Genomic DNA, 24586 nt, shown 5'->3' on the forward strand with positions numbered 1-24586 from the left:
GTACCCTCACCGATTGATTGAGTTTATTCATTTTCAAGAAGTATTTGCTTTTTGTAGTGATTTATGAAAACAAAAATACAGCAATAGTTCCTGGTTTATTAAAACCAAGTATCAAATGTTTGCCCAGGTTAATTGAAACTCCGTCACACCGTACAGCTTTGGTTTATTTATATAAGGTATCAAGTTGGTCTTGGTTTATTATAACAAACCACAACCGACCAAGGTTTATTCAAACTTGGCTTGGTTTCATTAAAACAAAGCTACACAGTTTGGCTGTGATTTTTTTTTAAAGGTAACTACGACAACCTACCCAGGTTTTATAAAAATAAAATAATAGGGATGGGACCTAAGTTATCAGTTAGCCTTGGATTATTGAAGCAAAAGTAACAATGGTTGTTTTATCACAGGTTTTTCCAGATTTGAAGCAAGAACATTGAAAGAATTGTTCATGGCTTTTATTTAAACAAAATCTGGAAAATAATCTAGATTAAGTTGGAGTTTCTGTTATTGGCATCTTCTTTTTTACATTAAACCAGTTTTTAGCAACCTTTTTGAAGACGAGCTAAGTTGTTCTTTTGTTTGTAGCGAAGTGCTACCAGTTTGATATGCAATCTAAAATGATAACTAGTTATTAATATGTCGGTACCATGTTGTTATTATATTGTTTTTACCAGGTTGTAATTATTAGGGTCAATAAAAGCTCTGCCAACCAATCAAACATCTGCCTTGTGTAATGGTACAGAGTGTTTTGGATATTAAATTGGCTTTTAATTTAAATTTTTAAAAAATATTTAAAGAACTGATCAATGATTTAAAGACACAGATCATGTCAATGGTTCCTCATACCAGTTTGAAATCAAATCCCTAGAAAATCTCAATGACCCATCACTGGTGAGCTATTTTCATGACCGGACCTCGGGCTACTCAGGTCACCTTAGGGGCTTAACAGTGTCACGTCTGATGAAATAATGCCTACCAAAATAATCCTCTTTGCCTTTGTGATTGAGTTAACTATTGATAAACATGATTACCGTATTTAGTTGTGTATAACGCAAACTCGTGTGTAATGCGCACCCCTAAGTTCCGTTTAAAAATCGGTATGAAATTTTCTTTCACTTTCTCTCAGCTCAAAATAAACATTGTAAGTGGCAAATGTTGTTGAAAACATGTGGCCATGATCATAATAATTATTTGACAACGTAAACTATGAAAACTATACCATTATAAACTTTACAATGTATTTATTATATCTCTTTCAAAGTCATAGCTGAACATAATTGCATAAGATTACATGTAGTGGGAATCGAACGGTGAGATCACCGACATTTATCAGCTAGACCACAGTGGTACAGATGACGTACAAAAAGGCATTACAATTGGTCTCATTATCACACCATTTTTATTCTCGATACGAACATAAACAGTGCAATTATTTAAAATGGCTGCTGCGTAATGTTATTGCACATATTTTCATTGCACTAATGTTACAATGCACTATTCTTCATTGCATATTATTATTATTATTATTATAAGAGTTTTTCTAAGCACTATGTTGTTGTCTCTTTCCTCTTCAAAGTCTCTATGTTACATGTTTTATCCTGGAGGGCCGTGTCTAATCTTGTTGCATGCAGTGTTTCACAACGTTGATATCAAAGACAATAAAAACAATTCTAATTTCTTTCCAACGTCGTGAGTTTATCTCTTTCAGAACAATTTTTTTTCTCCATTCTCTATCATTTGTCTCTGGTGCTGTAAAAATAATGTAGTAATGATATAGAATCTAATGTTTGTCATTTTTATCAGTGGTCATAAGCCACTGGGCCGCAAACCTGAACATGGGTCTTGTGTAGTTTGGTAACGGACATAAAGAAAAAAATAATTGCAGCGGTGAGAGCGTCCAATCCTAGCCTCTAGGTCACTAGGATTTTATCTCACGATCACACTTTTTTACTCATGGGTTTAAGTTGTACAATGCTGTAATGGCGCATTGTGGGAATTAGTTCACCCTAAGCAACACTGTACAACATCGTATCAAGATATAAAATGGTGTAATGATGAAATAAAATCTAATGCCTTTTCTCATGTCATCTAGATACAAAGTAGTCTAGTAAGTACACAATGGATTTGGGCTTATTATTATTGTCGTTATTATTACTAACAACAATAATATAGTCAGAAATTAAACCGATACGTTCAACAGAAAAGGTTACAGACCTCTGATTTATATCAATGCTGGTCTAGTGGTTAGTGGTACTCTCACCATCACGACTTGGGTTTGATTCCTGGTGCGATTGTGACCAGCGATATTTTTTAACTGATCAACACTTGCACAAATACAGTAAAAAATTACCGTAAAACCTTGTGTATAACGCACGCCCAGACTTTGACTTATTTTTTAGCTTATACACAAATAAATACAACGATTTTTTTAACACCACTCCCTGTTTATTGGTATTGTAATATAGTGGAACCTCGGTTCTCGACCATAATCCGTTACAGAACCCTGTTCGAAAACCGATTTGGTCGATCACCGAAAATCGTTTTTGCCATTAAAAGTAATGTAAAATCATTTTAATCCGTTCCAAATCCTTGAAGGCTTACCATGAACGTAAACATGAAGCTAACCCAGGCTAATCGTACGTTCGCGTTAGCGTAATCTTTCGTACGGAAGATTACGCTAACATGAACGTGTAAAAATAATAAAAACGTGTCGTTTACAAGTCATTTAGCACCCGTATCTCCACAACAAGTGGTGAGCGGTTAAAGGATAAAGAAAAGATTTATGAATAGGATTTCTTACCTTTGTGGTGGTCTGCAGAAGCCATGCTCTATTCCTTCAAAAGAAGGGAAACTCGCACATCTTCTTCACATTTTGCTATTATTTCTTTCTTAAATGCAATAGTTGTACACACTACTCTTCTTTTTTCACCTGTAGCAACTTTGTTGCTTGCACCGACCTTCTTCCGAGGCATAATTAGGGGTTAAAACACTCCGTTCACCAATATTAAAAACGAAAGCAAGCAAAGAAGTGCGCGGTCACTTGACAACAGTTCTTCACGAGGGGTGGGGGCAATCTACACCCGTACGCCGCTCAGCATCGCCCCTAGCGTACCGGTGTTCGAACTCCAATTTTTTGAACGAAAAGCAAAGCAAGAATTTCTCGAAATTTTTGGTCGAGAACCGATTTGTTCGAACTGAGAGGCGTTCGAAAACCGAGGTTCCACTGTACTTACATTCTTATTACCAACACTCTTCTTGTTTGCTTCCTTTCAGGGGCACCAGGGGGACGATTCCCCATTTCCTCATCAACGACCAGAACCACACCCGTGGTACCGGCCACGGTGGCACCCACCGCCAAGACCAAAGGTGATCCGACGGGCCCCGGCGGGGGAGCGGACCCCAGGGACGGCAGGGACCCGTTCGAGGACACCCGGGGCTCGGCCACGGCACGGCCCACCCTTCCGGAAATGCTGCCCACCCCGAGGCGCTTCTGCGAGGCCACCAAGCAGAGGGCCATCGAGTGGCCCCAGACTCACACGGGGTCCACCGTAGAGAGGCCCTGCCCCAAAGGCACCAGAGGTGAGTCCTACATGTGGCTTTGTTTAACTAACTGCAAACTTGATTAGTCGCTGAGGGAGCTCTCCTCCCCTTCCAGCTTACAAATCTTTTTTAGTACCTTTTCGGTTCATGGTGTTAAACGTCAGCACTCCCGGGAGATTGTTTTATAAATTAGGATTCCAACAACATTTTCACACCTCATTTTTGGCTATTTGTGACCTTTTACCTACCTGACCTATCTTCGTGACTGGGAGTTGAATAGTTGGGGCTTACCGTCAACTAGCACTGGGAGGTTTTTCAAAATAAAAGTAATATTAACCAATAATATCATATTTAAGGAGACAAAAAAAACACTTTGAATCGAAATGTGGTTTGCCCTGGTCTTCACAATTTACATTGATAGAAATTCTGGGGTTTATTTATGTTTTAATTTGGACCAATGAATCAAATCAATTGCGCAGCCCTCATCCGGGTTTTCAGCGCAGTTGTATTGTAATTTCCAGACTACAAGATTCTACTTTCTATCTACATTTTAAACACTGCGGTTTACAATATGGCGCGCGTACCCGGCAAGTCACCTCGCAGCTGGATTAGAACTGGGGCGGACCAAGGGATGTTTATTTAAAACAAAGCATCGCAATTTCTGCCAAGTGCCCTGAATGTCAAAGTTAGGAAATTCAGTAGTGTGTGGGAGTAACTTTGACTTCCTTTAATAGCCAAATGACTCGTCATGTGTTTAATGATTTGCATGAATGGATTCATTGCAGTCCCTCTTCGGTAAGATTGCGTTCTTGGATAGATCGTTGGAGAAATTTCGTAGAATAGTATGCACTATATATATATATATATATATATACACACTACAGGAGACATAAAAAGTAAATTTTACTGAATTAACGAGTAACCAACCGGTTATATCTTTCAATTACCAACATTTTGTGTGTACATGGTTTATGAGATGAAAGATTCCAGGATAAAAATGTAATTAAGATTTAATAGGAACAAAAATAGGATGGTAAAATTGGGCAATAGTTCGTTTTTGGATGTGTTTTATTTTTTAATATTGGCAAATGAATAAAATCAATAAATGACTTAAGATAAGTTAATGAAAACATTACTTACACATCATTGTATTTTAGTCTATGCTCCCAGTGTTATCCGTTAGCAGTGTGAGCAGCTAGCTGCTGAATAAAATGGTCTTTATTTTCAATGATTACAATGTAGTGTACATGATTTACAATATACTCTCCAGGATAAACATGTAATCAAGACTTCAAGTTTTAAAAGAAAAAGAAAAGGAAATAAAATTAAGATAGTAAACATTTTGGAATATTAATTTGGGAAGATTATTCATGGTTTAATTTTTAAAAATGCTTTGAATAAATTAAAGACTCCAAATAAATTATGAAAGGATTACTTTGGCATATTTGTATTTAGCATATGCTCTCTGTGTTAGCAGCTAGCAGTGACGGCGGCTAGCAGCTAGCTGCTGAGCAAGTTCTGTCATATAGAACGTAAAAGGTAGTTTAAAAGGCATACTAACTTCTAAGATTCTAACAGCCTTACATAGTTAAAGCTCCCCCTGTTCCAGGATTACCAAAACGTGAGGTTTTAGCCTGAAAATACTATACTGTGGTTCTTACTAAATCCCTTATTCCAAAATCTCATTTTTGTCACAGACAAAAAAAATACATTGTGTTACTTAAAAATTTGCTGCAAAGTTAATAAAGCGTTTTATGACAACGACATTTCTACCCTGTTACGGGTTCTCCTTGGGGGGAAACACACATGGGGGGAAAGAAAGGCAATGGCGCGCAGACAGTGTAGCATCCGCCGTGCGATAAGCGCCATTAATTCTGCTATCTCGGAGTGGTAATTGTGCGAGTGCATCCGTGCGGTCATATTAGATAAGAATTAGTTCCAGTTGCTAAAAATGTCCCACATCAAAAGCCCTTGGCGTCGCAACGCTGACGGCCATTACGCGGCTAGCTGACAATCGCTAGCCGCACGGCGGCTTACCTTCGCACCCCGTCACACGCACACAATGACAGCACTGTCGAATGAAAACGCACCCGATCAAAGCCAGATTGAGACTTGTTATGACTGAAGAGGGTTAAAAAGGGAAGAAGGACTACACGTGTTGTCATTGTTGTCAGAGAATCGGCGTTCATTAGCCGCCGTCTTGTGGTTTTATTCCCACTTTGGGGCGGCTCAAATCTTGACAGAAAACAGTCGGTGTTTTTGTACCGCGCCTCATTTTAGGTGTTCAAGAATCCCCCTCTGTGATTATTTGCGCTCAACTTACAAAGCCGCCTAGGCTCAAGCAACGTTGGAAAACGAACACCAACACTTAGTTTCCTGCAGCGAAGTGCGCGAAATAAAAGCTTAGCGGAAATATCCGTTTTTGGGCCTCCTGCCAACCTGTGTTTGCTGTGCGCTACCGCAGGCGTGGCCTCCTTCCTGTGTACGGCGGCGGGGAGTTGGTGCGCCAAAGGCCCGGACCTCAGCAACTGCACTTCGCATTGGGTCACCCAAGTGGCACAAAAGGTAAGGAGAAAAAAAATGAGTTAGTGACTAACATGTTGTTGTTTTGTTTTCACAATTTTTAGTAATAAGTGATTAAGCCTCCAATTCCGAGGGAGGCAATGGGTACCAATGTCGTAAGTTTTAGGTATGACTTGGCCGAGGCTTGAACCTAGGACCTCTCGATCCCAGGGAGGGCGCCCAACTCTAAGGCCACCGAGCTGGTACTGATTAACACACTGACAAAATGGAGGGGTTTTGCAAATTTAACTTCATAGCCAAAGCATTTTATTTATTTTTCTTGTGTGTAATATTTGACCACTAGACGGCACTGGGTTGTCTGGTGCAAGCGATGGTCAGTGCCACAGAGCACAGTGTGGCTGTTTTTACCGTAGTTTAGCAAAGCTATTTTGGGCAAAACACACTAGGTAGGTGGAATGGGAATTGGGGGAGTGTTAGAGAGTGATGTCATACTTGTCATCACTGTTTTTTTTCTTGTTTGTATTTGTTAGTGTAGCATGAAAATGCTGAAAGTAAGAAAAGGCATGCTTCTGGTAGAGTCCAAATACCAACCAGAAGAAAAAGTTTCAAATTCGTACAGCTCCATTATATTATCATGTTGCATACATTGACTGTTTTTGTGATCATTGTGGCTCAGGAGGTTCATTTTACTAATTTTCGGTAACCTGGGATTTTACGACATTTATAAACCAATTATCAAGTTTCTTTATTCTTATCTTGTTTTAATCTAGAAAAATAACCCCAGAAAATACTTTAAGTAGGCAAAATATCTGGCAGTGGAACCCAAAAATATTTTATTTGGTTTTAACTTTGATTTCCCTTCTTATTAAAATACAAAATAATTAATCAATTCCTCAAATTTTTACTTTTTAATTTAACAAAGAAAAAAAATATTTAATTTGCCTAAAAATAATTAAATTGCCTTATATAGCAGATGTTCAATATTTGTCTAAATTTAAGGATTTATATATTTTTTTGTTTTACTAAAACATATATTTTTTTTAAATCTTAAAAGATGTATACTGTGTTGTGAAAAACTGTTCTCCTGTAAGCTTCGGCTTCAGTTTGTCATCCCTTTTTCTAAATATGAAATCAAATTATATCAATATTAAATTAAAAGATATCTAAAAAAAGGAGAACATTTTATTTGAAAACATAAATATTTTACTTGCTATTTTTTTCCACTCAATCCTTTAAATTGACTGTTTCCTTTTGTCTTCTTTATAGAAAATCATATTTACAACAGGCTTATTTAACCATGTACGACTCATCTTCTATTCAACAGATGAACTCTTTCACTACGAGCCTATTACAACTTATGTTTTTAGCTGTGAAGGGCTCTGAATTATTTAACACCTTGACTGTCCTCAAATACCCCACCCTTAATTTATTCCCTCTTTTTGCACATGTCACTTGATGCACACAGGGAGGCTGTAGTTTTATTTTATGGCCACACATAACAGTTGACTGTAACCTACAAGATACAGATTATTATGACAGAAAATAAGATGCATGTTTAATATACCTAACGTTGTCCTCCTAGGTGTCCTGTTATTAGAGTTTAGAGGGATTGAATCTTTAAAATCTGTATAACTGACTGGTATTATTTTTGATTATCTTTGCATATGTATAACCTGCAAACGAAAGATTATTATGATACTAAGTAAAGTGAATATTTGATATTGCTAGGTGTTGGTTATACAAAGTCACTTTGCCCATCGAGCTTTGTCTAATTTTCAAAACTGTAAAATTATTATCTTATCAGTTTCTAACGCCGAGTTAAAACTGTCAAAAACAAAAGAAAAAAAAGGACCACAATATAATACAAGTATTTTGCCAAAATAATTTCAATCAAGCTGTTTTATGAAATCAGCTTGTACACACATGCTCATTTTACAGAAATAGGTTGTAAATGGGCAGCACGGCGGCGCAGTGGTTAGCGCTTGTGCGGCACAGTTCATGTCATGGGAACCTGTCGCGGGTTCAAAACCAGCTCCAGACTTCCTGTGCGGAGTTTGTATGTTCTCCCCGTGCTTGCGTGGGTTTCCTCCGGGCACTCCGATTTCCTCCCACGTTCCAAAAACATGCATGTCAGGTGAATTGGCCGGTCCAAATTGTCCCTAGGTGTGAATGAGCGAATGAGTTGTCTGTCCTCGTATGCCCTGCGATTGGCTGGCAACCAGTTCAGGGTGTCCCCTGCCCACTGCCTGGAGATGGCTGGGATGGGCTCCAGCCCCCCCCGCGACCCTAATGAGGATAAGCGGTACGGCTAATGAGATGAGATGAGAGGTTGTAAATGGAAATGATACAGCAGTAGCAGTCAAAAGATCCATCCATTATCTGCACCGCTTATCCTCATTAGGTTCACAGGGTGCTGGAGCCCATCCCAGCTATTTTCAGGCAGTGGGCAGGGGACACCCTGAACTGGTTGCTAGCCAGTCACAGGGCACACAGAGACAGACAACTCATTCACACCTAGGGACAATTGGGACCGGCCAATTTTCCTGACATGCAAGTTTTTGGGCTGTTGGAAGAAACCAGAGTGCCTGGAGAAAACCCACACAAGCACGGAGAGAACATGCAAACTCCACACAGGAAGGTTCAATCTCATAACCTCCGAACTCTGCCGCACACAGGCTAACCCGTGCTGCCCCCCACTCAAAAGATCATCAATTACTTTTGCAAACTTCTACAATAGTCTGTTGTTTGCAATAATCTGTGGTCTGTGGAGCCCTTTGAGGCTACTTGTGATTAAGGACTATACAAATAAAAATGACTTGACTGTCTTAGACGAGTTTTAAAGGCCAAAATACATTTTAAGTGATCTCTATAATAGTCCTCGGTCCGTGTCAATTTTTTTATTTTATAAAGGATTGTTAAGGATAATCTTATTATTTTAGTCTAACTTTGATTATTACATGTTGGGATGCCACCACTCAAAACTAGGCCACTGTACAAGCATCTGAGCTGCGTAAATTACACTTCTGCTGGCTCCAATCGCACACGACTGTCTTGGGTGTCATCAGCAATGGTTTGGCAGCGACAATCTTAAGGCGACAGCTTATTTCTTCAGTGATTTCTTCTTTGATTTTCGACTAAACAATGCGCAAAGTGTCTGATGAAAGCCACGGTGGAGGAAAAAACGATTTACCCAACTTGATCGGGTTCAGATAGAGTTCCTAGCCGCTCCTCGGAAACACTTCCCTGAGTATGTTAAAGGAGAGAGACTGCTTGAAGTTAGTGACTGCCAAAAATTAATTTGTGTCTTGTATTTTTTAGTTTCGTTTCATGTTGTTGACTTCTGGCAAATATAAAATAAATTGTGATTCTTGACAACAGCTTCAAAGCTATTTGGAGCAACAACAAACTTCTTTTGCAGAGGAAAAATTTGCAAGTCAAAAACTCCCTTGCGTTCCTTTACGACAGTGGTTCCCAAAGTGGGCAGTACTGCCCCCCTGGGGGCGGTGCAAAGGTCTGGGGTGGGGGGAAGGGGTGAAGAAGGTGGTAGGGGGCGCCAGTCCAAAGTCAAAGTCAGAAGTTTGAACGTAGTGCGGTTGTGAAACCGCAAAGCACTGCGTTTTTTTTCAAGGTTTTGTAGTGAGTGATGGGGTTTTGGCCTACCACAATTGTTACTGTTCGAGTTTTAAAAGCGCCGACCAATCAGACGCAAGTTTTAATAATAGCACAAGCCAATAAACACGATTCAAAGTTTGCAAGCACCACACTATGCCACACGCACCGTGTGAGCTCATTGAGTGTCATGGCGGACTCCGTAAACATAGTCCCAGAGTCAACGAACGTGAAGGAAACAAATCAAAAAAGGGCGGTACATTACTTGATTAGACCTATTTTGGTTTTGACAAGGCGGGCGTGGGCCAGAAGAAAACGCCTGTTGCAAAACTTACTTTTGCGTAGTCGCTATGTCCAGAGGAAACACAAGTAATTTGTACCAGCACCTTGAAAATTATGACAGCATGTAAAAAGGATTACAAGTAATACACAGGTAGTAACACTCAAGGGAGCCAAGGGGGCACCAGCCTGCAAAGGTTTGGGAACCATTGCTTTACGGCAATAAACTGAGGACAAATATTACATTTTCCAAAAGAAATACTTCTTTTGTATCTCTTGAATGTTGTAAACCAACGCTGGCCATTGTTACTTTGCAATAAACTCTTACAAACATGTGTTATTTTGGAATTATAAACCATTAATGTTTTTCCTTCAATTGTTAAAAAGATTGGACCGAGGTATTCATCAGAAATGCTCGTGTTTGCAACTCTCACTTCATATCAGTTTAGAGAAATTAAACGTTTCTGATTGTTACAATCGACCCCAATACTACTTATTATATCGGCAAAATATTTTGTTATTTTCTTAGCTTCAGCTAACTGCAACGATCATAAAAGTTAAATTTATCTTACCTAATATGTGTGCACTGCAAACCTGAGCATTTCAGATGAGCGCCTCGATCCATTCTTTAATCCATTCAAGCACAAATCTTTTTTTTCTTTGTCAAATTCCTAGCCAATTTGGGCTTTTTAGGTGTGCCTCATAGTCTGGAGAATAGGGTAATAAACTCCGCCCTTGACCCCTCACTCTGCCCAGATCCGAAGCGGCGAGAATGCGGCCAACCTGGCCAACGAGCTTGCGTTCAACACTCGAGGCCCCGTCTTCGCTGGCGACGTGAGTTCCTCGGTGCGCCTGATGGAGCAACTGGTGGACATCCTGGATGCTCAACTGCAGGAGCTAAGGCCCAGCGAGAAGGACTCCGCGGGACGCAGCTTCAACAAGGTACTGTGACGCCTCATCCTTTTTGTGGCCCTTTGTGGCCTGCTTGCATTTTCTCAGCGGGGCAAAACAACAGGACTCCGAGCGATAAATCCAAACACGAGGCGACGCGTGCCCTCACTTTACATACGCTTAAAGAAAAGGGCATAAGGCCGCGGGTGGCAAATCAGGGCATGCCGAGTCCTCTCCTCCTTAAAAGCGAAATTCAAATCCATGCTCGACATTTTTTAAGACTGAGGAACGATGTGTTTGTTGCATAGGTGATTCAAATTGAATAGCTCACAACAAAATGAGTTTGGTTTGGTTGAGACCTCATAATTCTTTAAGGCATGTTTTTTGGATAAAACCAAAAATACAATTGTGACCTTTTGCCACATTTCAGACTTCAAACATCAAGATATAAAACTGTAATTTCTTGTGAAGCATCAACAATAATTGAGACACAATCATTAAGTGGAAAACACTTTATAGGATATTTTAAGCATTTTTAACAAATAAAAAACAAAAAGTGGGTGAGCAAAATGATTAAGCCCCTTTACTTCCAGAAGTTCAGTGAGGATTCAATGTTGATCTAAATGACTGACGATAAATGGAATCCACCTGTATGTAATCAAGTCTCTCTATAAATGCACCTGCAGTGTGATAGCCTCAGAGGTCTGTTTAAAGCGCAGAGAGCATCATATAGTTTCGCAAGCCACTGTAAATGGGTCGCGATTAGCTACAGGGTTGATCTGTTTACCTATCAAACACTCTGCCCTAAGATATACAGGTATGTTGTAGTGCTTTTTGAAGCATCCAATTATTGGTGATTATCAACAACTAATTAAGATTTATATTCACTAAGAGTGGAGAATGCAAATGTCAGTAAATGGACAACCCTGTGCCTATAAGAGATGACTCTGACATCACTACTGTCCAGGAGACATGCTTACTATTGTTTTGCAGATGTATTGGTATACCTCAAATGTCAGTCTTAACCGTTTTTTTAAATTATTAATCTTTTTAAAGTTAATGAATGTTTGTTGATGTGAGAACCATGTTTAATATTTGAAAAGACATAAGAATCATCAAAAAGATGGACTTACGAGAAACCTTTGATTTCAAGAAAACATGCTTTATTTATTTGCAGTCTAAATTCTTCACAATAAGGCATTAAAATGGTCCAAAACAAATTGGCAACACAAAAAAGCGAAAAGCACAGCATGTTTTGCAGTAATGCTACAGCATAGTTTAAAGTGTTAACTTATATGCATATAAAAAAATTATGTTAAATACTTTATGACGCTCCACTTTTTACGGATCGTTTGCTGATGTGAATGAAGATCATGGACAGCATTTAATAAGACATTGCAACAGTGTGTTGTTGCATCAAATTGACTCAAAAAAGAGAGCTTCAAAAAGCTTGATTGATATGTATGATTTCAAGAAAACGTGTTGTGTTTATTTAAATGTTAAATGTTGGAGTATAAATTCTTCACATTACGGCTTATTTCCTTGCATAGAAGTGATTCGAAAATATTGGCCAAGGGTTGATGTGTTTTTCAACCAGTAAGCCTTGAAATGTTTTTATGCCCCAAAACCAAAAACCTTGCGAAAGGCTGGGTGAAAAATTGGAAGAAAAACAGTGCAGTTTGGTCACTTAGACGTTCCGTAATTTTTACTTTGCGCTCTTGAGCTCTCGTTTTCGGTAGCACTACACATTACAGCCAAATCTAGTGGGTAAATAATACACAATGTCCCTTTAAGAGATGACTCTGTGACATTACTATATCACTGTTAACTTTTATACATACCTTTTTTAAAATAATAATGGGTTCTGATTTTGTGCGGACAGTCAGCTGATGTGAAAATCAAATGTATGCCTCTGCTAAATTTTCATTCCGTTTCTTGTCACTCTGACAGTAGAATTTACTGCTTACATGTAATGTCATTAGGGACACCTAGGGCAATAAAACAGATTTTCTTTCCTCCTTTTTCCAACCGTGTGTAACAGTAATACCTTTAACTGATTGCTTGATATTGAATGCGCAGAGCTTTTTGGTCTGCCACGGTTTTGCTCAACCCATCGGGACTATATACAACAGTGCTCTATTTTGAAAACATCTAGTGAATGAAAGATGCCGAGCCAGCATCAAACGTTGAGCGAAAGCCCGTGATGTTTTTCCACCTTTGCCACATGGCAAGATGATTGACAGGCGCATTGTTATTCAGGCATCGCTTAATATGTAAACAAAATGTTTTGCACCATCTGAGGTCGTTTATTTCTTTTTTTCTGAATTGCAGCGAGGCATCTTTTAAGAGTGTCACTTGAGCACTTAGGTGCACCTAATTTTGCAATGAGTCATATTCGCTAACTAGAAATGTTGTGATTATTATATGCGATATCAATATGGGTATTGCCATAATATAGCATTTATGATTTGCATGGAGGCCAATCACCTCTGTATAAGCTAATTGTACTGTACTTAGTGGCCAACGATTACATTGAAATAACAAAACATTTGAAAACGTGACTCAGAATGGCCACCAGCCATCTCAAAATGTCCACAAAATGTCTCAAGTCATTAAAAAATGTCCATGATGTATTTGTAGCCAAAATTTGGCTTACCCAATCAATAGCAAGAGAACAGTTTTTTTAAATTAATTATTGGAATTACGCTGTACTTTTATGCTACTATTTTTTTCATTAATATTTGAGATACATTAAGTTAAAATGTTAACTCTATTGTATTTTTATTGTTTAACATCTGCCATAAATTTGTGTACATAAAATATAATTTTATAATTTTTGTATAATTTTATGGTGAAATTGTATGCTTAAAATATAATTTATGCAACAAACCTTCATGTTTTTCTTGTGTAGTGTCTGCAGCAGCCTTCGAAGCTAACTGCTAATTTTTATTCATGACACTGAAAAAAATAATTCCCGCTCCACTAGCAGATCATTTCTTATCTTTTTCAATTATTTTGGAGTGAAAAAGGCAAACTATAGATAAAATAAGCAAAATTTCCTGTCATTAGAACAATAAATCTGTTATGTTTTTCCTTAATTTCTAAAGTGAATTCATTATATATTACCGTATTCACACGACTATAAGGCGCACCTAAAAGATTTTATTTTTTTCAAAAGCTGACTATGCGCCTTATAATACAGTGCGCCTTATATATGGATCGATATTGAGTCGCAAGGTCTCGCAACTAAGGCAAGCAGCCACCGACTAAATTTAACCCCCGTAGGCGAAGTAGTCCGCAATGTATGCTTGGATATATATACCAGCGTTTCATTTCCTAACCAATGTGTCAATCATTTGAATCGGTCACTATTGGCTAAATTCATTCGGAGGTGAAGGAGGCGGGTCCTTTTTAGCATTTACAGGCTCGCATAAGCTAAAGCGGGGCAAAACAAACCTGCAATTGGCCGAAAAGGATAAATGAAACACACGTTAGTTAGGTTACTCTACGGCATGGAGAAAACCCATTTTACTAGTCTGTATTTGTAAACAGGAATTATGGGGCTCAACAGACAGCTAGCAACAAGCAACGTACATCGATGCAAATGCTTCTTGGCGGATTTTTTTCATTTATTTGTCGGCATTATTCCGTGTTTTGGAGTGTGTAAATATGTTACATGGTTGGATTTACTAAACTCACGGATGTAAGAGGACCGTGGTTGCGCATTATTATTGAACGTGACGACTTTGGTGAGCTACCCAGGCTTTATATTTTCACAGTATCTAGTTTCAGACTGATCTTGATGTTTTTGTGATGAGTCTATTTTTAAATTCAATTCAATTCAAAGTGTTTATTGTCATATGCACAGTTAAGAACCACCTTTCCCTGCACAATCAAATTCTTACTTTGCTGTCCACACAGTTGCCAGAGAAAAACAAATAGAAACCAAGAAAGGGTTGGCTTTTTTTGAATCCCAAGAGTTTAACCTTCCTAATGATATGTGGAATGACACATTTGAGCTCTCAGCAGCCTAGCTGTATACCAATTAAATGTTTCCTCTCACTCAGGCTGCTCCGCTACTTTCTTTTTTTACTAATCTAACTTTTCATTGATAAATGAATACAATCTTTTTTTCCCCTTTTAAACGTCAAACATATTCCGTATATCTATCCATAATGACAACAAGATAAAATGCATAATTCTTGTATCTTAGAATACAGGTTGTACCAAAAGTCTTTGGCACATTTAAAGTCTGCATATCTCCTTAACTGTGCATGTCAGTAAGGTAAAAAAAAAAAAGAAAAGAAAGACTATGTTTTCTTTTTTAATTTCTTTCCAGACCCATTGATGACGTTCATTCAACCAAAAAAAGATGTATTATGTGCTTGAATTTGCAAAAACGGACTTGTGGACTGTTGTTCAAAATGCATTTTGCTGAAAATTTTGAAATGAGCCACCTAAGAGGAAGTCAATAGTGAGATAGCCTGGTTAATTCCTAACTGATAGGTGTTTATGCCCAGCTCAAAGAACGGGACGTCCCTCAACTTCAGAAGATGTGATTGAACAAGTTTAAACTGCTTTTCAAGGGGAGCCTCCGTAAATCTTACTGAAGAGCCAGTAGGGAACTTTAGTGTCCTACAACAACTCTTAAGGTACACCTTCACATGTTACCTTACAAGCTCCAATTAGTCCAACAGTTTAAGAACACTTATAAACCAGCTTGCTGTGACTTTTGCATTGCAATGCTACAGAAGATTGAAGATGACAGATTTGACGACCAGCTTATTCTTAGCGATGAGGTGACTTTCCATGTAACAAGCTAAGTTTACAAGCATAATTGTGTGGTCCTGAGAACCCACATGACTTTCTTGAGCATCAGAGAGATTACCCAAAGATGATTGTGTTTTGTGCTATGACGAGCAGAGCGGTCTAAAGTCCATTCTTTTTTTTAAATAGCAACAGTCAATGGTGAGACATACCTCTACATGATGGAAAACTTTATAATGGATGATTGAGTGAGAAAGAGTCTGGTGACTTCATTTTCCAACAGGATGGGGCACCAGCACACTGCCACACATATGGATTGGACAGTATGGACAGAATTATCATGATCTCAAGTCCTGGCCACTCAGATCTCCAGTTCCCACAGCATTTGATTACTTTGTGTGAGGATTTGAGAAAGTATTTGTCTATGACGCCCCCTATTTTAAGAGACGAGGATGAGATGTAGGCACAAAACAGAAGCTGTTGCAACCATTGACAATGCAATGCTGGGACGTGTTTTGGAGGAATTTGATCCGTTTGATGCGTGTTGTGTCACCAATAGTGCAAACATTGAACATCATTCCATGTAGGAATTCAGATTACAAGCTTTCTGAATTTACAAGATGTGTTTATAAATCCTTAGGACTTTCCGAGATATTCGATGTCAAAATGTGCCCAAGACTTTTAAAACACCCTGTTTATTGCCATGTTTTTCCTGCTATGCCGATACTGCAGAAATAAAGTGCCCGGGTACTAATAGACCTTGACCCAAACAGAATTTATCTTCTGTTCTTGGTAAGCTTGTATGTGATTTGAGTGAAAGCCACAAGGAGCCACAAAGGAGTTAGCAGTTTATTATTCTCCCTTTGGCAGAAGGTCCAAATGATCACATGGCACATTGTTTATCATCAGTCGGCCAGTGCCTGCTAAAGCATCCCTAAAGGGGGGAGCGTCCTACATCTGAACCTTGTAGTTGTTTTTTTTTTTCACGTTTCTCACATCTCGGTGTGAAGAGGCGTCACGTCGTTTTCAGATGATCCCTTTAAGACCCCCTCTCCTTTCCTTCTTCTTCTCATTAGCACTTGTAATTTATGGTAAGTGGTTTGAATTGGCACTTCCTGTTTCTCACTGCTGTCTTTTGTTTGTGTGTGTGTTTGGGGTGGGGGTAAAAGCTTCAAAAGCGGGAGAAGACATGCAGGGCGTACATGAAGGTACAATCAAGAGAGCTTTTATTTTATTTTCCCTGTGTTTTTTTTTTCTAACATGATCCCTTATCGCTTATTTAGCAGCATGCAGCCAAGACGTGGAATGTGTAAATGTCCCTGATTGTTTTACACTCTGTATGCTTTGCTGCCTCCCGTGAACTTTTTCCCATCTGCAAATGTCAATATCGTTCCATCTTTGTCCTCCTCAATGCTATCGCTACATCTTTCTTTCACGCACACACCGCTAATAGTTCTTTTTCTCAGCGTCTCCTTCTCTCTTCTCGACCCGCTATACGTCGTGTGAATAATTGCCTTCCCACGGTGGTAATTGCAGCTCCCTGTCAGGACCAAGTGTGATCAAAGTGGCATTGTGCTTCACTTTTCACTTGCTTACATTATGCAATTCATCTCCTCTCCCCAGGCACACCTTACAGCGTCCAATAAAATGAAAAATTGTCCTCCCTGGTCCATTGGTGTTATATCCGCGGGATTAATATCCGAGCCCATTAGCATCGTTCTGTTAAAAAGAAAAAGAATGGTAAATCGAATTCAATTTCACTTGGAGTTTAACTTTTCTTATTCCTTCTACGCCTGCACCAAACGACTATTTTGAGAATCGAGTAGTCACCGATTACTGTCGCAATTAGTCAAATAATCGGATAATTAATCATGTTTGCTTAAATTGAACATGAAGTTGATTTAATTATGTGGCATATGATAATAAATACAAGGAAAATGGGAACAATTTAATGTACATTGTGTATTGAACATACTCTGAAATCGTATAAAAATGAAATAAAAATGCCTTATGTAAAACCAATTAGGCACTGCGCTCGGTCAGTAGATGCATAATTTAAGTCAAGTCATTTTTATTTGTGATGCCCTTAATCACAAGGAGTCTCAAAGGGCTGCACCGACCACAGATTATTGCAAACTACAGACTATTATTACACCATCCCCTAATCTAAAACCTACATGAGGGAAAGGAAACACTCAAAAGTCTCAACATGAGGAAAATAAAGAAACCTTGAGAAAGGACCGCACATGAGGTAATCCCAATATATACCATTTTTAGGGACAGAAAAATACATCAAAAATCCAAATAAAGTAAACATTTTTTTAGCCCTGTAAAACAAGAAGAGCCATTTTGTGAAGTCTATCCACTGGTCAAAGGTAAAATCTTTAACAAAATCACTTAACTATTCTCCACAACTTGAAATGAAACGATTTTAATAACTGACATTTGTTCTTTGGACTGTGCATTTAATTTAAAAAAAGGTTTGTCAGGCGCAGTCTGGCGTAGCGCTCAAGCTCTTTTAAAGGTAAATGTCAAGACCAGAATGGAGATCGGACCCACTTGCGTTGCGTTTTTCTCAAGTTTTAATGGAAGAAAGAGAAAGCGTTGCGCCCACGATCCGGTGATTGCTGGACGCGGGAAGCAGGTCGCTCTGAACGCGGAAGTGGTGTCGGGAACGGAAAAATGGGTCAATAGCCGGGACAGAAGAGCAAAAATGTGGTCGGGGTCGGAAGCGAGTCGTAAGCCAGGAAAGGAGAGTAGAGGTGGTCGGGGACAAAAAGAGGTCGAAAGCCGTGACAGGAGAGTAGACGTGGTCAGGATCAAAAATCGGGTCGAAGCCGGGGGACAGACGGGAGCAAAAAAGAGGTGGGAGTCGGGGTCGAAAAAGGCTTGCCTAGTGTTAACTGAGGTTCGCAGGCGAACTGACAAATGGGGACGGATAGGGGTGGGTTTAAATAGGGCACCAAAGGAGCGGACACAGGTGATTCACATCGGTAATCTTGTCAGAAAAATTTACGCATATAAAACATACAATCATTGCATCAAAACTTAGCTTAAACAAAACTTGAATCTTACAGAGCCTGGTCAGTTTCTGTTTCGTTCTAAAGTTTCAAGTGCTCTTTAATGTTTGTCCGTCACCGATTAACAATTAGTCTTTTTATTGGCCTTATCCAGGCTAAAATACTTGTGAAGTTTGAGTACACGTAGTTGATGTTAACACTGCCATTTTCTGCATGTTCATGTTCCCGCTCAAGACAGAGACCCTGGTGCACATTTGCAACTCTCAGCAGAGATTATATTCATGTAGAGAGGATTCTCTCTGTACCTGGTGACAATAGTTGACAATTAAATTCACTGTCTACAATTTATGTTATCGTTTTTTGTAGACAACACCGCCTCATCGTTGCAGCCCTAATGTATCTGCGTAGGTTTTTTCGCAGATCGTATGCGTGAACTAACACAGTGCAGCTCAGCATCTGGCTAGCAGACTTTTCAGTGAGCAATCTGCTTTCAGTGGCCAGTCAGACTTGTTGAGTCATTTCAAACAGCATCAAGTAAATGCGAATATCAGTGAGGGGGAAAAAAAACATTGCATAACTTTTAAGCAGATTCTCTTGGGCCCTTCAAATGCAGCCAAGGCAATATGAAATTCTGTTTGTAGTGTTTTAATAGCAAGGGAGTTCAATAAACAGTTTTATTTGATGTTTTCTGCACGGTTTAGTGTCTTTAAAAGTAGACAGACTTTGAGAGTTCTTGGTTTAAAATTGATTTTTGCTCCAACAGGTTGATAAATGTCTTATATGTTTCTCTGATATAAGTATATCCAAATTATATTAGAGAAAACTGTAATAAACACTAATACGCCACATCAATCTCAGTTGTGCGAGTTAAATTTCACTCTATTCATACATTTTTCTTCAGGTTTAAATTTTGATGTCAAAGTTTAAACCTTATGCGTTTTTAAACTTTGTCTTAAGAGAAAACTTCTTTAACAGTTTCAAGTGTAACACTTTAATGTAAGCGTTATAGCTTGTAGCTCAGAGTTATCACTTTTTGCAACGGTAAGCTTTAACTAAAAGTTACTGATTTAATGTTAGAGCTTTAAAAGCATTAAATTCTTTAACTGAGAGTTGAACATTAAATTTGAATGTTTAACTACAAATTAACACTTTGTTGAAAGTGTTAACGTTCATAACTCAGTTAACACTTGATGGTAAGTATTGAAGCTCTAACGATTTAATCCGAGAGCTTTAAACGTGGTAAAAGCTTCAACTGCGAGTAAACAATTGAATGTAACTGATGTTTAACTGATGTTTAAGATTTATAGCTTAAAACTCTTTTAAAAGCAATACAAGCTTTAACTCTCTGAACTATTGAATCCATCAGTTAAAGTTTTAACTGGGTTAACACTTTACTGTAATCGTTTATGCCTTTATGCTTTATTTTCCTATAGCGCCTATCTATCTTATTTTTATCTGGCCTGTTCGCGGCTAAACAAACCTCCAAAACGATGAAAGAAGATGAGCTTATTTGAGCGTGTGTAAAAAATACATGCGAAAAATGTGCTACCCTCATGATTGGACATTAAATTTTCAAACCCCATAACCCACTTTTAAAAGATGTTTAAACCTTTAAATTACTTTTGAACACTTATTTGTGAAAATTGCAGATTAAAAACAGCAAACAAATGAAAAATAATAATATAGTGAAATGTAAATAATAAAAACAATAAAAAAAAATATATACGAAACAGACGACTAAGCAATTTTCTTTGCTATGAACTGCGTGAAAAACATGTTAAAAAGTTTCAGGATTCGAATAAATGAAATTTCTCCTTGTGTTTGTTTATATTCCTCCCTTGTTAGTTTTTCAGAATAGTCATTGCTAGTAGCTAGCTTCATTAGTTCATTGAATATAATAATAATGATAGTAAAGGGCTATCTTTTTTACAATTTATACGTTATGATTTGATATGATACGGGGCTATGGTGTCCAAACCTATTTGTTTTAGGCCACCAGTCTGAGATAATTTTGTTTTGTTTGATAAAGTATAAGACAAAATCAAATTTAGTAATGTTGATAATTATGAGGTAGTCAAGAAATTAAAAGAAACACTACTATTTTGCAAAGGAAATTTTGATTTGTGTATGGCGCGGTCACTATGATAACAGTAACAGTCAAAAACACTTTTTAAAAAGAATCCGCTGTTCTTTTCTCAAGGGTGCGTCATTAGTAGAAAGGGGGATCGCTGTAACTACCCCTCTTTATATCGTAGCCTGTAATCAACCCCGACTTCCCTACACAATCACACACTCACGCTGTAAAAGACGATAGTTCCTTACAAGGTCATCAAGCCGAAATATTTCGTTACAGTCGTAGTTAATCATTCATCATTAGCTCCAACTTTTGTTAAATGGACCTCATTATTTGGGGAAGACGGATGCAATCCAGCGGATGCAACCGTCTGCGGTCATTTTAAGTGTTTTGGATAATCACAGCAATGACTAATCGGCATTAGGAGCAGGGGCTGGTTGCAGTTAATTACCATTATTGTGATGCGCACGCTGGGACTAATGGCTCCTAGGGTTAAATTGTCACTCGGTCGCCTTCGATGCAGCTTCCATGACGATTTTTATCCTTTCAGTGATGATTATTGCAATAAATCATATGCGATACATGTGTAATATGGTTGTTAATTTATATGCCGAATGTTCAATGCCACTTTTTTCAGAAAAGGAGTGATACTATGCATTAAACAGCAACAGCATTGCACTAAATACTTGCAAAGATGACTTGCTATATTCCATATATTGTCATAGATATCAGTAGCATTTTACATTTAAATAATACTGGCATGAGTAAAATCAGTACGCACTTGACCCAAGGGTCATCGACATGGTGCCAGCAGGCACCAGGTAGCACCCTAGTAACACCTACAGTAAGTCGCCCACGGACCAATTGTGAAAATGGCTCTCAAGGCATGGATCCTTGTGATTATCTAGGAAATGTTTTTTCTATCTGACATGATAAAATCATTGACATGATCAGTTCTTCCAAAAATCTTTTTCAAATTACCCTGTAATATATTTATGTAAATCAGGCAGTGTCCCGATACAAAGCTGAAATTTAAATTAAAATTTCTTCTAATAATTACTAGCTTGTAATAACAGTGAGAGTAGAATATTAACCTGAGTTGTTATATGAAAATTGTAGCTAAAATTTATAATAAGTACGTTTAAAACTTCAGAAAGGTTGGTGACTTACTGCAGTATACCATGTGTAGATTTATTGTGTGGTTTTTTTTTTTACAAAAGCAAAAAATAAAAGTAACTTTTTTTGCTCCATACTCATAAGTCCACAAAGGAAAGGTGCATCGTGTGAGTAGAAATCAAAGGTGCAATGTATCGACAACTAAGTATCAACTATTAACAAGTAATTGCAATCCTACAAAAACAAATTTTGGGGATAAAGGCTTTTCTAAAGACAGCAACAATAAGTAATTGTATACAAAATGCAGCTGTCATAATATGTTTAATTCTCCTGACAACTATTCTCTATTAACATTTAGCAAAATGTAAATAAACAGTTCTGAGAAGAAATGACATCATATCTACCCCCAAAAAATATTTTTAGCCTCCCAGGTTGCAATTTACCTGTTGCCAGGTAACAAGTAATTGCTTTATAGACAGAAAAAAATATATACATATATTTATATTTCAAAAAATTGTCAATGGAACCTGCTACCTTGTACAAAATAAATAAGAATGGCTCGCTAAATTACATAGGTTTGCAAACAAAACAAACACAATCACTTAAATAACAATTTAAAAAAATAAAATAATAGTATTTGATTTTGGCAGCATGGGAACAGATTGAAATTCGATATTTCTTGTTGGCTAAATTTGCTCTAGGTACGAGAAATTCGGGGAATCAATTAATTTCGTCCGTAGATGTATTGTTGTTTTAGCTAATTTTAAATATAATTTTGGAAGAATAGATCATTTTAAAGAGAATGTTCATCTTAATGATTTCTCATGACAGTTAGAAATCAAATTTCCTAGAAATTGGCAATGACCTGTAAGCTGTTTTCAGAACTGGTCTACGGACTTCTCGGTGTTCTTAGTGGGCACCATGTTTGGCAGTCTCTTGTCTACATCATTTAAACTAAATACGCTCCAAATATATGTTTTGTGAGTTGTCTCATTTAAAATATGTACTACGAAAAAATAATACACAGAGTAAATACAAAAAATAACATAAAAAGCAGTCGCTATTTGAATGCACACATCGTTTGAATATTTGATCAATCTTATCGCTGCTAATAAAAACCTCGCACAATAGAAATAAACAATATGCAAGGGAAAAAAATCTTAGTCCTAGACTAGCCCAACCAGGGTCAACATTGTTTTATCAACATACGATACTTGTGTGGAATGTTTAGCTTACTGGCAGCTTATCACTAAGCAGGAAATGAAAGGATTGACATTGAAAACAAGGCGATTTCTCTCCGCCGTTTCGCTCCAGACTGCCACTCTGGACGCGGATTCGACAATAATGCCCGTCTTCCTCTGCCGGATGGGGCGCAGAATAGCTCTCAAGGTCACTGCGGGCACTGGAATATTGTTCACAGGGGTTCTTCGGACTAGTGCGGGAAAAGCATCGGAGGATTCGTGTTGCCCCTCCGGCGTTTCGTCATGATTATTCTTCAATAAAGTGAAAGAGAGGGGAAAAGATGCTTCCTTTTTTTTCTTTTTTTTATTTAACGGAATGTTGATTGGTGCCTTGATCATCCGCCTCCCCTCCATTACCACCCGGGTTATAATTTTGTCGATACATCAGCTGTTGTCACCGTCGGCCATGCATGCCCTTTTTAACGTTCCCCCCTCCTCGTTTTGTTATTAAATCCCGACGTGGCTGACATTTCACGCGTCTCCATGGTTACAGGCCATCGTGGACACGGTTAACAATCTCCTGAAGCCCGAGGCTCTCAAGTCATGGCGTGACATGAACGCCACGGAGCAAACCCACGTGGCTACCATGATGCTGGACACGCTAGAGGAAGGGGCCTTCGTTTTCGCCGAGAACCTCATTGAACCGTCCATCGTCAAAGTGCCGGCAGAGAACATCGGTAAGTGGTGCGGCAATCACCCGCAAAGTTGATCGATCGAGCAATCCTTTTTTTTCCAGCGTGATATCAGTCTTAAGGTAAGATTGAGCCTAAAAATTCCAGCCTGACCCAACCCAGGACTGACCAGCTAGAGCCCGAACAATCACCAGTAACTTGACCTACAGGACTGAGCCCAGAGCAATCCCGAAATTTCATATTTCATGTGTGAAGACTGGGCGGGGAAATAAGTAAATTATGATTAGAAATTAAAGCCTGTGTTATTGTAAAACAAAGTTAAACTAGAATGGTTTTGCGCCATTTCAGCATCACCAACGTTGAGACGCCAAACCATTATTGGGTGGCATTTACCGTTTTGGCAGGATCATCGGTGCATGAGAATGGAAAACCCAAAGAGTAAGACCAACGTTATTGACATTTTAGGCCCGATCTTACCTCTGTAGCACTCGGGTAAGGCTTACAGCTCATTGATTTTCAATCAGCCGAGTCACCTCATGAAGGTAGGAACAGACTCCCCAGAAAGGGAAACAAAGACACCATTCGAAGGACGCTGTTCTCGCCAGTCACGTGAACCGATTGCCGGCTTTGTCCCTGGCTGATCCCTGATTAATACTTCTTTTTAATGAGCTGTGGGAACTTCTTAGGTTTCCCTGAAGTAATGAGAGACCTCGCTAGACAAAAGTGGAATTTCAAAGTCAATGGCCCGTTTTTCTTCTAAGCTTGCAAAGGGGGCAGATTGGCCGAAATTTGATTTTTTAATTGCTTCGTACACACGGTTGGGTCCCTGGAGTTCCTGCCCACTCGTCAAGTGTGAAATGATTTGTCCCCAGTACAGTTGTTTTTGTCTTAACC

At 38.5% G+C, this 24586-nt stretch overlaps 1 protein-coding gene across 8 annotated transcripts in view; it reads left to right on the plus strand.

Annotated features, from left to right (window-relative positions):
- Positions 1-24586, plus strand: part of adgrl2b.1 (adhesion G protein-coupled receptor L2b, tandem duplicate 1) — a 238403-nt gene that overhangs the window by 144914 nt on the left and 68903 nt on the right. For 5 of the 8 annotated variants that reach the window (XM_088347648.1, XM_088347657.1, XM_088347604.1 and 2 more), the window contains 5 exons: positions 3274-3579; positions 6005-6105; positions 10708-10893; positions 16779-16817; positions 23554-23737. In XM_088347648.1, coding sequence (XP_088203774.1) covers positions 3274-3579; positions 6005-6105; positions 10708-10893; positions 16779-16817; positions 23554-23737 — 816 coding nt within the window. The remainder of the gene's footprint in view (positions 1-3273; positions 3580-6004; positions 6106-10707; positions 10894-16778; positions 16818-23553; positions 23738-24586) is intronic. The other 3 variants (XM_088347639.1, XM_088347667.1, XM_088347622.1) reach the window with 1 other exon arrangement.

The sequence above is a fragment of the Urocampus carinirostris genome, chromosome 1 (assembly GCF_059441175.1).
Source record: "Urocampus carinirostris isolate Australia breed hairy pipefish chromosome 1, RoL_Ucar_1.0, whole genome shotgun sequence".
Taxonomy (NCBI): domain Eukaryota; kingdom Metazoa; phylum Chordata; class Actinopteri; order Syngnathiformes; family Syngnathidae; genus Urocampus; species Urocampus carinirostris.